The sequence below is a fragment of the Sparus aurata genome, chromosome 11, assembly GCF_900880675.1.
Source record: "Sparus aurata chromosome 11, fSpaAur1.1, whole genome shotgun sequence".
Lineage (NCBI taxonomy): Eukaryota > Metazoa > Chordata > Actinopteri > Spariformes > Sparidae > Sparus > Sparus aurata.
The window spans coordinates 4,333,049-4,346,058 of record NC_044197.1 but is presented as its reverse complement, the minus strand read 5'-3'; the positions used below and the strand labels follow the sequence as shown (position 1 = coordinate 4,346,058).

Below are 13,010 nucleotides of genomic sequence, written 5' to 3'. Positions count from 1 at the left end.
CTTCACAGCTGCTGGAAGACAGATTTCTTTTTAACCTTTGGATCGAGCTCGGCTAGCTGTGTCCTCCTGCCTCAAGTCTTAATGATAAACAAACCAAACCAGCTGCCTGCTTCTATTTTAGTGGAGCCTGCAGATTTGAGAATGTCTCTTCGTCATATTCTCAGCAAGTTCGCCGATGACTCAACTCTGTCCTTTGCTTCACCGACATTAGTGGAGCTGAGAAAGACTCCACATGTTAAAGGAGACGTATTGTGTTCGCTTTCAGGTTCATCATTTTATATTGAGTCGGTACTAGAACAGGTTTACGTGCCTTAATGCTCAAAAAACACATCCGTTGTCTCACACTGTGTCCAGTTCTGCAGCTCCGCGTTCCCTCTCTGTTTGAAACGCTCTGTTTTAGCTCCTGTCTCTTTAAGGCCCCCCCCCCCCCCCCCCCCCAGTCACCTCTGATTGGTCGGCTCACACACGTCTGAGCTGCACCGCTAACATCAACAGAGCAGCTGCGCTAAATCAATTCTTACATGCCAAAACAGCTGCTCTGCATAAATTATGCAACGTGTGACATGGTGTGATGTCACAAAGTCACAGGAGTAACGGCTAATGACGAGGCGTTTCAGGAGCAGTGTTTTCTGTGGGAGAGAGGAGCTTCGTTGGCCATTTTTATATAACTTTCAATAGGGCTCCTTGTAAATTACATATTGGCTTATTAAATAAATGAGAATTACTACTGAACAATGTCCAATATGTTGTTCTTGGTGGTAGCAATGTTCCTGCTGATGCTACTGCGCTCAGCTTGTGTCATGATGGGACGTCAGCTGAGCAGGTCATTAAGACCAAATTAGCCGTGTGTTGTATAAGATAATTGTCTTAATTACCTCCTTGATGGGAAGCATTGCAACTTCAAGGAAGTGTTCTGTCTCTGTTCCCTCCTCTATTATGATTGATTCTCCTCGTTCACACCTGGACGACCGCGCAGTCATTTGGGTGAGTGCTGCTGAGAGACGGCTCGGAAAGATTCAGATTGCACAAAGCAGAACAGCCACATCAGCACGTCATTGTTCGCTCTTGCAAAATGTAATTTGGAATCGAGCACCACACCTCTTTGGCGATAAACTAGCATTTACTGTTATTCGTTTCATCTGGTGGCCACAAGTCCACAAACAAGTTAAATCATGAGAACCTGAACAATGAGAGCTTCTTCTGCTTGGAGAAAATACCCCCCACCAACATCAGACAAACCAAAAGTGCACATTGATGAGGCCCATTAAAAGTAGATATAGTCTTCGAGAATGTTAGTATCCCTCAAACGCAGCGGGGTTACTGTAAAACTGACCACCACATTTCCCTGAAACAGAGGATTACTTGAAATTCGGCACATTTGAGGCTCGGGACCTCACTGGATCAGACCGCTTCTTGAGAGGAGCTGCACAGCAGAGTCTGTGTGCGCCCACACCGGGGGGGACGAGCCAATCCTGACGCTACTGTGTGTTTTCTAAACTCGTTCACCTCTGGCCCACTGTTTACTGCACACGACATGCCACATCTGGCATCGCCCGTCTGAGGGGGAGAGCCTCCACAGGCAGCGATTATGTGACTGCTGCTGTTGCAGCTGAATATCTCTGAACTGATTGCGTCAATTATGTATTTTCCTGCATCGGTTCTAGTACTGATTGCTGTATCGCAGGCAACTGGACTGGTTTTAGTTTGCTGTTCAAGTAGTAAAAGCTGCAACGCGCACATACATACAGGTATATGTTGATAACAACTATAAATCGATGCTGCTGGGGTATGATTGCACAAAACCAAATGGGATATTTCACTGCGACCTTTATCATCCAGCTTCAGCGAGACAGTAGAGAGAAAATGCACACGACTTGGCTCACATTGCAAGAGGAGGAGAAGAAGAAGAAGAAGAAGAAGAAGAAGAAGAAGAAGAAGAAGGCTGCAGACACTAGTTGAGCAATTAAAGGTGCAATATGTAAGAACTAGCCGCCTAGCTGCTGTTAGCTAGTTTGCTCATTTAGCCCAGTTAGCAGTGCAGCTGTCGGTCCAGACTGGGAGCTCGAGGTCCAGTTGTGTGTTGGTATTTACACTGATAGCACAGGAGCCTGGGGCTAGCTGCTTCTCTGCAACACAATAAACATACCAATGTCAAAACTGTTATTTTTCACACTCTTCTTACATATCGCCCCTTTAAATCTTTAGGATTGCATCTTAAAAATGTCATATTTAGTCTGTAATCTTGCACTGTTTTATCTTCCCAAACACGAAAGTGGAGCGTGTATCAGCTGTGATCAAGTGCTGCCAGGTTACGAGTCTGCACGAGTGCCACTTAAAAGACAATACAGCAACCACAGACACAACAATGGAGCAGCAAAAACAGAAAACACTCAGCCTCGTTAATGTGTTTTTACAGCTCATTACGCCTCTTGTGCCTCCTCCCAAACCTACAGAGCTCTACAGAAGCTGCTGGCGTCACTAGCCGTCCATGCAGACGTTGTTTGGAGGGGTGGGGGGGTGGTGGTGAGGACCAGCCCCTCATGTGACGCTGCTCTCCCTTTTCCTGTGTCCACTCATGCCTCGCCGGTGCAGCTGAGGACTTACAAACTGCAGCTGTGTTGACAAGAGAGTCACAAGCGTTAAGTGTCAAGTTCCCTGGAAAGATCGGCGCAGAGGTCAAGAAAGCAAAAATCTGCGAAAGCGGCAACGGTTGTTTTAATCAAAATCCCTTCAGATCCCTCCGCAGCCAGTCCTCGGGGTTCCTTTGGTCGCTGCCCTGCACGTGTAGCTTCTATTTTTAAAAACCTCCACCCCATATTTGATCATTTATACTTTAGAGGCTAGCTGGCGACGCTGCTTCCTGTGGAGGAAGCGGAAGGGAGTGTGTGGGGGGATTAAAGGGATGCATGGTCTTGTCTCCCTTCTGTAGTCGGTTCTGTAGTCCATGTTTCATCTCTCTTCCGTTTCAGAGTGTCCCCCCTCCTCCTGTAATATCCTGCACCAAAGCACCGGAGCAAACATTTACCGCACCACATGTCAAAGATTGTTTCTGTCAGTCCCACAGAGCCGCTTTTTTTTTTTTTGTGTGTGTGTGTGTACTTTCTTGATTTGCTCGAGGAACGAGAGCTGCAAGTTCCCCGGTGCCAAACCATTGTTGGGTACACAGAGTAATTCTCACTTATTGCTCAACAGCGTATGCACCGTGTTCTACTTTGACTTGCACGCATGGTGTTCTTCTTGCAGGAGAAGCTGTTCCTGATTCTTTCTAAGAAATGATGTTTGTGCATAAAACAAGTTGTGACTGCGCAGCCGGTCCTCTTAAGTGGTTGAGGGAGTGACGTAATGAGCGTGTAACAGCAGCCCATTGTGTCCTGGAAGTGGGAATTGCGAAACAAGAGTCCGTTAGGTTGGGCCACTGCTTTTACGCACATTGACTCAATGCCAGATCAAGTCAACCGTCACTTCTGGTAAGCTGCACGGCTATATATACACACAAGACATTTGTGCAGTAACACTGTTTTTTTTTTATATAATTTCTACAATGATGTGCAAAGCTGCTTATTCAGTAAATGAATTGCTGCAGCCCCGGGTGCAGATTTGAAACACAAACTCATAAACTGATGACAATCCTACCAGCTGTACTGTCCTCGGGGCTGATTGGCAAATAATAGCACGCTAACACACTTAGCTAAGGGAAGGTAAACATCGCCTGCTAAACGTCAGCATGTAATAGGTGTCACTCTGAGTGCTGTTTCGTAGGCGACTGGATCAGAGTCCTGATCAAAGCTGCTGCAGATAACCTCGGTGCTGTATGTCTGTCGTGGTCCGGACGTGTAGCTGCTGATCCCAGTTCTGTTGCCAGCACAGTCGGCAGACAAGAAGGTGACTTCTTCTAACCTATGACTTCTTTTAATCAGATGCATTTGAAACAGTTTACACGCTACGTATATGTCAACGGAGATCGTGCTGTCTAAATAAAGTTTCTACTTAACAATGTGATACCAACACCAAGCTCCAATCCAAGAGAAAACTATGGGATACGATGATCTTGTTGACTTTGTGTAAAGCCTCGGCGGGACTTGTCGCAGAAGCGAGACCTCTGCCACAAGAACGCGTCGGCGCCAGGAATCATTTGAATAGATCTGTGATCACTGTGGCTTTGTTGGTTTCCCTGGTGAAAATGCCAACCGCGTCTCTGCGTTTACATCTCTGAACATGCAAATACGGTGAGCGCAGTTTTTTTCCTTTTTTCCCTGTTCTAGGTTCGAGCACAGCTGTCCGAAGACTGCGATGTCATCGAAAATGCAGAGCTCCAGTAGCATAGCTCACGCCCGGCGGACGGTGCACCAGCTGAGGGTAGAGGCCAGCATCGAGAGGATAAAGGTACCTTTTTGATATTCAGTCGTTCTCATGTCTCGACTGCTCTGCTTCTACTCCATGCATGTTCGAGGTAGATCACCCTTGTGGACTGGTTTCTCTGCAGGTGTCCAAGGCTTCATCTGACCTGATGCGCTACTGCGCCGAACACGCCAAGAATGACCCGCTGCTGATGGGCATCCCCGCTTCAGAAAACCCTTTCAAGGACAAGAAGCCTTGCACTGTTCTGTAGAGGAACCCCTGAACTCTTACTGCTTTCCTTTTCATTCTTGTATGGGGGGGAAAAAACGGATAGGAATATTGTTCACAGCTTATCGTAAGGCCAGTGCACTCCCCTTAATCTTTCCACAAGCCCACTGCAGTTCAAGGAATGAATCCCTCTTTGTCTCGCTGTAAAGATATCAGAAACACCAAAGAACAGGCAGAAGTCTGGAGCTGAGGCCTCGGGTCGAAGCTGCAGCTCAAACAAAGACGAGTAAAACTGAATGCAGCCGAGCTGCAGAGGGCCACAGAGCTCGGCCTGACATGGGAGAGTTCCCGACTCTCTAATTATCACAGCGGCCATAAATAAAACCCCCTTCAATCAGATTCAGGCTTTTCTAGCTTTCACCTCTTGCTTTCATCAGGCTTGCTTCAGGAAACAGTTGTTGTAGTTTTGTGCGCTGCTGATAACGAGCAGCCGAGATAATGACATCCTGTCGCCGGGAGAGAAAACTGTGCCGTCCATCACCTGAAGAGGAACTGATGCACATCTCTCCCTGCTTTTATATTTTTGCAATTCTGGTCACAGTCAGAAACATAAAGATATAAAGTTAAAGTTCAACAACTGTATGTAGACAAATCCTTAAAAAACCGTGCCCGACCCAAATCTGCAGAGCCTGAAGAAAAGTGCAGAATAAAAGTATTGCTTGTCCGAGGTTTGTCAGACAGTATTGTGACGCCGCAGGTATCAGGTGATATCTGTGTATTGGTATTTGCCAGTTTGTGGGGGGGGAAAAAAAAGCTTTGCGTCGGCAATGTTAGCAATGTTAGCTTGCTAGCGTTAGCAGCCTTAGCTGGTGCACAAACTGGCAACCGCTCGAGGGGGCAGATGATTCAGACAACAGGGGTGTTGTGACGTGAATGCAGTGGAAGGGAATGTCATCAGCAGCACCTTTTTAAATTGGTTCGGATAGTCCCGACAAGTATGATGTAATCTTTCCTCAGAAAAATGATTCAGTTGAAACGTTGATAGGGATTATTATTTATGAGACGTCGGGAGTTTCTTCTTCTCTTGTTGCTTTTGGATGCAGTAAAGTTTACTGACAGTGTAAACCTGGAGTGTTGGGGATTATTTCAGCTAGCTGCATTCTTTTAATAGTTCCTTTAATTTAATCCTTTCTCTACCAGAGGGGGAACCCTCTTGACGAAACACTCAACACATGTCTCTTTTTTGTTTTTTACGCTTTTTGTTTACATTTGCCTTTTTAAAAATGAATGTAAAGCTTTCGGTGCTTTCGGTCCATCTTTCTCTAAAAAAAAAAAAAAAATGGAACAAATATGAACCATTTAACCGCACATTGTGCATGACGAGGGTGTTCCTTGATTTATATGAAGAAACATTATTGATCCGACCATCACTGCTAAAAAAAAAAGAGGTTTTTGAGATCAATCTGTGCCATCCTGTCAGATCTACCTGTTCAGTGTGCCGATTCATCACGGTACGATTCAGGCACTTTGACGACACCAGACGACTGTTATACTCTTGAGTTTGAAACATTCCGTGTTTTGTTGTGAGGACGTGTGACCGGCAGCCTGTAGCTGTGACTTCATGTCAGTTTTGTGTTGGTGCTCATGCGAAACTATTAGCAACTAATTTTCTTTTCGCAATTTTTACCAGCCGGGAGCCTTAAAGACGAAGTGATCCGATTTTCAACTTTCGACTACCTTCTAGTCACATAAGTGCTGTTGTCTTATACTGTGAATAACAAAGGCCCTTAGGTGAAGGGAGCGTATCTCACTGTTAGGCTGTTGACTTCATGTATGGCATCGTATTTAAAAAAAAAAAAAACGACTTATGTTGAATAATAAATAGCATATCTCATGTTGTATGTCCATGAATATTGTAGCGCAGGATGTACGTCAATGAACCACAGTACGTGCTTGCTTTGAGCTCTTTGCTGTAACTTTTGTAGGACTGAACTTCAGTCAGACGACAGCTTTTAATTTCTGTTCTGTGACGTTAATTCAACTTTTTGGATTAAAACTGTTCTGTTTGGATTAATGGTGTGTTTGGTCTACTTTTTACTGTGTGTGTGTGTGTTTTATTAAATAAATCATGACAGTGAATGTGGTTTCTCACACCAGGGGAGTCGAGGTTACAACTTGGCATTAATTTCATATTTTGCATGTATCTATTTGAAGTCATTTATACATTTTTAAACTAGTGTAAGATGAAAAGAAAATGACTAACACTTGCAGGAGAATCAGATGTTTGAGCGTCACCGTGTAGACGTATGTACGTGCAGAGTTTGACACCAGAAAGCTGTTTGCACATTCGCTGCTTAAAGCACAGATTTTCTCCGTGCGTATAAGAGGGACTTTTAGTGTTTTTCAGCTCATTGTTTTGGTTTTATTTTACTGCTCTTATCAACCGTACCTCTAGCCGCTGATGACAGCTGTTCTGAAAGCAGCCGTCCACTAACATCCCCAGTTCCCGCACCGACTCGCCAGTGAACGCGGCTTCGCATTCAGCAGCTAAAGAAACCAGATATGTTAGAACTGTGGACACCAGAACAACAGCAAAGTCCCTTTTTTCCAGAAATCTTGACCCGGTATTCAAGATAATCCTCGAACCTGCAGCAGTTGAGTAGGAGATCTAATCAGTTTAAACGACCCTGTCCTCATTCGCACCCATAAGTCCAGGAAGTTGTCAACTAGTCGTCTTCTGTCGGACTCGCAGGTCACCATCTCCGGAAGAGCAGATGAGAATCTCTCGTATCAGGTCAGGAGCACATAAACATTCTCGTTTGCTCTAGTTTGTCATGTCCCCCCGGAGCCACGACCAGCCCGTTATGCAATAATCCCCGCTCTTCTCAGCAGCCCTTTCTGTCCTTTATCACTCTGCTCAGGTGTGATGTTACATCCACAATCAGGTCAGGCCATATTTGTTGGCCCCCATTCGAGTGGGATGATGGATAGCGCGGGCTTTGTGGCAGCGATGTTTGAGGTGATTGTGTTACCTGTCAGCGCAGTGGAGAAGCTCCAGGATAAGCCAATAATCCAGTATCGCCAATATCTCATGTGCTTTTCCGCGGCCCTCCCCCTGTGTGAAAGGGAGGCTGTGGTCGAGGTGGAAAATCGTGTTTTGGTTTTTTTTGCCTTTTAAACGATGAAATTGGCTTTCGGGTGTCACTTTACACATCCTGCTCTGGTATTTCTGGTATTATTGTTCCACTTTCTGAGGGGAAAAAAAAAATCTCCTATTTTTTTTTTTTTTATTGGCATTTTTTTCTGTCTCGTCTAGAAGCGTTGGTGTTCACTTGGTACTGAAAACGTTTTCCACAGAGTGAGCAGAGGGAACGCTGGACTGTTCTGCCACAGACTGTGGAACCGAAAGCGGCTCGGGGGTTCACATGTGCACGTTTTGCCCTCTGTGCACATTTTATCACATTTGCAAACTTGCAACCCTTTAACTTCAGTCGATTAAACGCGACCGCAAACCCTCCGGCGACTCCCGTCACACCCACACACACTCCTCCCACTGTCTCCACAGCCGGTCCTGCGTTTTGACCCAGTTTCCTCTCCCCGTCCACCGCTTGACAGGACCACCAGAGAGAGACTGTTGTCCTCTTCATCTCCCTGCAGCAGGTCAGCCTCTCTGCTGCCTGTTAATTACAAGTGCTACTATTGTGAGTGGTCAGGGGGGGACGCCTCTATTCACAGGGCTATTTTTTTGCCATGAAGCTAAAGTGCTGTACAGCTCTAGCAATGGAGACCTGAATAGCCCTGACTCATGCATCCATTGTCTTGTGACCCCTCTGTGTAGAAAGGCTTTGTCCCTCCCCATTCTGCGCAAGCACCAATAATTTCTGGCTTTCTCTTTTTTTTTTTGCAGTCTGGAATGAGTCTTCGACAAGGTTTTTTTTTTCTCTTCTTCCCTCTGTGCTATTTTTAATCCGGTCAGCAGTAAATTTAGCTCTGATGGCGTGGATGCGGAAAGGCTGTGAAGAATGAGTCGTCACGAAGAGCCCCATCCCACTCAGATTTATTCTACAATGGGAATTCTCCTCCCCTGAATGTAACCAGATCATGAAAATGTGCAAAAGGTCACATTTTACAGCCGTTCCCATGCAGGAGTGATGCTGATTTCGAGGAACTTGCGATGCTAGCGGCAAAAAGCTTTGGCACAGATCAGGTTTATTATATTAAGTTGGCAAAGAAAACAATATTTTCAACTCCGTGCTCAAGTTAGAGAAATCCCCAAACCCTCAAATAGTTTTGCTTTTGGTTCAAGCTGCAGAAGAAGGTCAGAAAAATGTGTCAAGTTAATGCTCAAACCCGCCCGGCGACATGCCGGGAGAACATCAGAACCAAGTGGAGCCAAACGCCGAGCCTTCATGTGTTATGTGGGTGTGTGACTTCCTGCAAGCACGCTTAACCTGTAGTACCTGGAAATCATCGAGGCAGAACCACTCGGTGAGCTGTTGTTTGTTTTTATTTCATTCAGCTTAACAAGGCAGAATTCCATGAACTATGCACAATAAATATAATTCCTTAAATTAATAAAACACATAAAAACATCAGTTAGTGGACAAGTCTGAACATTGCATTGCCCTTAAAATAATAATAATAATAATATAATAATAAACTGTGAAAACTTTCCCTTTTGTGTTATCAAAGTGACACATCTTTAAATACTATTAAATAAATGTGCTGTTAAAGAAATGGTTTGGTCGAATTCTCATGAGTTCATTTAAGCTGAGAGCTCCGACTGGTCCACTCCAGCGTGGTCCAGTTCTTGGGAGACTGACTTTATCAACTGAGGCTCTCTGTCTGCTTTTTTTTCCCTCCTCCAGTCCAGTCCAGTCCAGCGCTTGCGCTCACCACCACGTGTACTTGTCCGCTCACATGATTCAGTTTCCTGTAAAGGCTTCCTTTCTCGGGAAGAGAAAGGCGCAGTCACACTTTGGAAATCCTGGAACTTGGACTGCTGAGTCACACTTCCTTGGCCCACGAGTCCACTCTGACCTGGTAAATTTGTTGGAACGTTTGGCCTCCTTTTCTTTTCTGGTGTTCTTTTCTTTTTTTTTCCTGCCCCTCCCGTCTCCTCTCGCTCGCTCTCTCTCTGGGGCACTTTCCAAAGAAGGAGTCCAACACAGACATTAACACAGGCCTTGTGCAGTTACTTTTCCCCCAATGCACACAATACATTAATATTCCAGGCAGTTTCATCGGTCGGGCAGGTTGATCACAGGCACCCACTGATCCAAACAGCGGCTGTCTCTGCAGAATCTGTTCACTTTGTTCAGCGCCGGGTCCTTCCACAGTGACGACTGAGGATTCTGCAGGAGGAGGGGAGGGAAAAGCATTAACATCTGCTTGAGTGCAAACAGATTACAAATTATTCAGATTGCACAACAGCTCCATGCAGGTGCTGACAATGACCTTGGCGCTAAAAGTAACACTGGCTCACTTTGGGCAACAACAACCCGCGTCACAGTCTGGAGGGAAGTGAGCAATGCACAGAAGTGCGATAGTAAGCAGGCATGAGTAATGACACTTACAGTAACTAGAACACAGTGCAGGTCCATGGGCTCCCCTCCAGGTTTCACCCCTCCGAGGATTTCTGCCAGACGCCTCATGTTGCTCACCCGCAGGATGTTGATGTCGTTCTCGCAGCAGAACGCCTGGATTAAGGTGAAATGAATCTGTAGGGCCACGTCCTCCTCGTCGTCTGTGGCCAGCAGACACAGCACCACATTGTCTGGGTCCCTGGAAAAAAAAAAGGGAAGGAAGAGGTGTGAGGAAAGAGGACATCAATCTCAGGTTTATCCTTCATTTGTGTACTTGGACTGATGCCACCTGACAGTTATCCATTTTTTTTTTGTTTTTAATTTCAAACTTACGCATTGAGTGACTTTGCTGCCTCATAGACTCCAACAGTGATGCAACCCTGAGGTAACGCCGAGCTCAGGACCTCCTCCAATGCTTTGGCCACCGATTCCATCCTGAGGAAACACACATTTACACACATTTATTACAAAAACATACACAAAACACTCCGCCCAGACTTAGATAACTGTTAATGCACACGTTATATAGTAATAATATGCAAATTAAGTGGGCGGTGGCTTATAATGTAACAGTGCGTGTCTGAACTGCAACGTGAACCAACACACAACAACTGGAACACCCAATTATGAAAACTGATACTAGCTTAAACAGCTAGCTAGCATAAGTTAACTTTAGCTGGACGTTAGCCGACCGTTGCACTCGAGTTAGCTTACACCAGAGTACAGTATAAGATAAAAAAAAATACATTTATCTACATGACAGCGAGAGAGAAACCTCAGCAAAATAAAAATAACGTCCACGTTAAAGCATTTGCAGATTTTTCTTCCATCGAAAACTCTTAAAAAATGTTGTAAAGTTCGCATAAAAAACAGCAAAATGCACAAAAAGAAGAAGAAGAAGAAGAAGAAGAAGCACGAGCTAACCTTTCTGATGAATTATCTCCACTGGTGTCTTCAAAAGTCATATTGCACATCCGAGCGGCTCTTGTGTTCAGTAATATATCCAGAGCGAAGAGTGTGCGACCTGTCCTGTGAGGCTGAAGCTTGTCTGTGAGAGAGCCGGTGAGTCTGCAGGAGTCAAACCCTCCGTCCGTCCCCGCGGCTCATCTACATAAACCGGCCCCACCGGTCACATGGACCCGCAGCGCTCCGGCTCAGGTTGTGGGAGCAGCGACACTCTGTGGCCGGAACTGGACACTGCAGCTGGGGAAGAATACAGGAAAACCAGCTTCTCACAGACGGTTCAACACAAAATAATAGAGTAATAATAATACATCTGAGTTGAATTTGATTGAGAATTAAAAATAAATAAATTTGACAGTATATCAGCTTTAGACTACCAGTTATATCAAGTGTAGGGAGCAGGTTGCACATGCACACCAGCACATACACACACACAGACAAGTCATCAAAGTGATTCATTACAAGTCTGCTCCTAAAACCAGACCAAACCAGAAAAAAACAGTATTTCTATACAACAAAATGTATTTATTTATTTCATTTAATTGGTTCAAATCATCTGAGGGGGCAAATTGAACCTTACGACAGCAGCTGTGGCCTCCTTGGGCAGCCCTGGTCTCGAAATACCATCTTGTAAAACTTATAAACATGAGCAGAAGGACTTTAGAGAGATTCTGCACTAGTTTAGTATTATAAAGCTGAAAAAACCCCAGCAAAAACAAGTTTTGTATCCCTTAGTCCTCATCCTCCACCTGGGAAAAACAGGAAAACCAACTCCTCACAGACGGTTCATCACGACATAATAGAATAATACCTCTTGAATTTGATAAATAATTTGATTTTAAAAAATTTAATCTGACACTATATCTTTAGCCTACTCAAGTGTAGGGAGCAGGTTACACATGCACACCAGCACACACACACACACACACAGACAAGTCATCAAAGTGATTCACTACAAGTCTGCTCCTAAAACCAGACCAAACCAGAAAAAACAATATTTTTATACAACAAAATGTATTTAATTATTTTATTTAATTGGTTCAAATCATCTGAGGGGGCAAATTGAACCTACAGCAGCTTTGGCCTCCTTGGGCAGCACTGGTCTCGAAATGCCATCTTGTAAAACTTAAAAACATGAGCAGAAGGACTTAAGAGAGGTTCTGCACCAGTATACTATTATAAAGCTGAAAAAAAACCCCAACAAAAAAAGTTTTGTATCCCTTAATCCTCATCCTCCACCTGGGAAATACAGGAAAACCAACTTCTCACAGATTGTTCATCACAAAATAATAGAATAATAACTCTGAGATGAACTTGAAATTTTAATTTGACAGTATATCAGCTTTAGACTAGCAGTTGTCTCAAGTGTAGGGAGCAGGTTACACATGCACAGCAGCACACACACAAAAAAGTCAGGAAAAAAAAAAGTGATTCATTATAAGTCTGCTCCCAAAACCAGACTAAACCAGACCAAACAGTATAACATTTCTAAATTTGATTTGTATTTTTTGCTTCAAATCATCTGAGGGGCAAATTGAACCTTACTGCAGCAGCTTGGTCTCGAAATGCTATCTTATAAAACGTATAAAAACATGAGCAGAGGGACTTTAGAGAGGTTCTGCACCACTACGCCATCATGGAGATGATTTAGTAAAGGTGAAGAAAGCTCCCTATCTCTGAATCCTCATCCTCCTCCTGGGAAATATGCAGGAAAACCAGCTTCTCACAGTGATTAATTAGAGATCTGCTCCCAAAACCAGGCACATAATGTACTGTTTTTCATTGTGAAGATGCAAACTGGTCAAAACAGCAAAAACAATATTTCTAAAACATCCGAGGGGGACAAACTGAACCTCAAGACGGGGCTGCTTTGGGCTCTGGGCCCGACCTGTCTGG

General features: G+C 44.6%; 2 protein-coding genes across 7 annotated transcripts in view; one reads left to right on the top strand and one right to left on the bottom strand.

Moving 5' to 3' along the window:
• The window catches only part of gng12b (guanine nucleotide binding protein (G protein), gamma 12b), a 33,047-nt gene extending 26,407 nt beyond the window's left edge, over nt 1–6,640 (top strand). For 5 of the 6 annotated variants that reach the window (XM_030434095.1, XM_030434093.1, XM_030434098.1 and 2 more), the window contains exons 3-4: nt 4,263–4,383; nt 4,484–6,640. In XM_030434095.1, coding sequence (XP_030289955.1) covers nt 4,291–4,383; nt 4,484–4,609 — 219 coding nt within the window. In that variant the 5' untranslated portion in view covers nt 4,263–4,290 and the 3' untranslated portion in view covers nt 4,610–6,640. Of the gene's footprint in view, nt 1–3,352; nt 3,468–4,262; nt 4,384–4,483 lie in introns of those variants that run through there. The other variant, XM_030434092.1, reaches the window with a different exon arrangement.
• Nucleotides 6,641–9,055: 2,415 nt separating this feature from the next.
• gadd45ab (growth arrest and DNA-damage-inducible, alpha, b) lies at nt 9,056–11,275 on the bottom strand. Its single transcript, XM_030434091.1, has 4 exons — nt 11,076–11,275; nt 10,485–10,586; nt 10,143–10,350; nt 9,056–9,920 (listed from the first exon to the last, which is right to left on the bottom strand). The coding sequence occupies exons 1-4, from the start codon at nt 11,123–11,125 to the stop codon at nt 9,807–9,809; spliced, it is 474 nt and encodes a 157-aa protein (XP_030289951.1). The 5' UTR covers nt 11,126–11,275; the 3' UTR covers nt 9,056–9,806.
• Nucleotides 11,276–13,010: the final 1,735 nt, after the last annotated feature.

Bases quoted from the DNA above. Each gene is read 5' to 3' on its own strand.
- gadd45ab (XM_030434091.1), bottom strand. From the start codon at position 11,125: ATGTGCAATATGACTTTTGAAGACACCAGTGGAGATAATTCATCAGAA. The intron at 10,351-10,484 runs GTAAGTTTGAAA...TTTTTTTTCCAG, and splicing joins GCAGCAAAGTCACTCAATGC to GGACCCAGACAATGTGGTGC. The intron at 9,921-10,142 runs GTAAGTGTCATT...CTCCTCCTGCAG, and splicing joins TGCACTGTGTTCTAGTTACT to AATCCTCAGTCGTCACTGTG.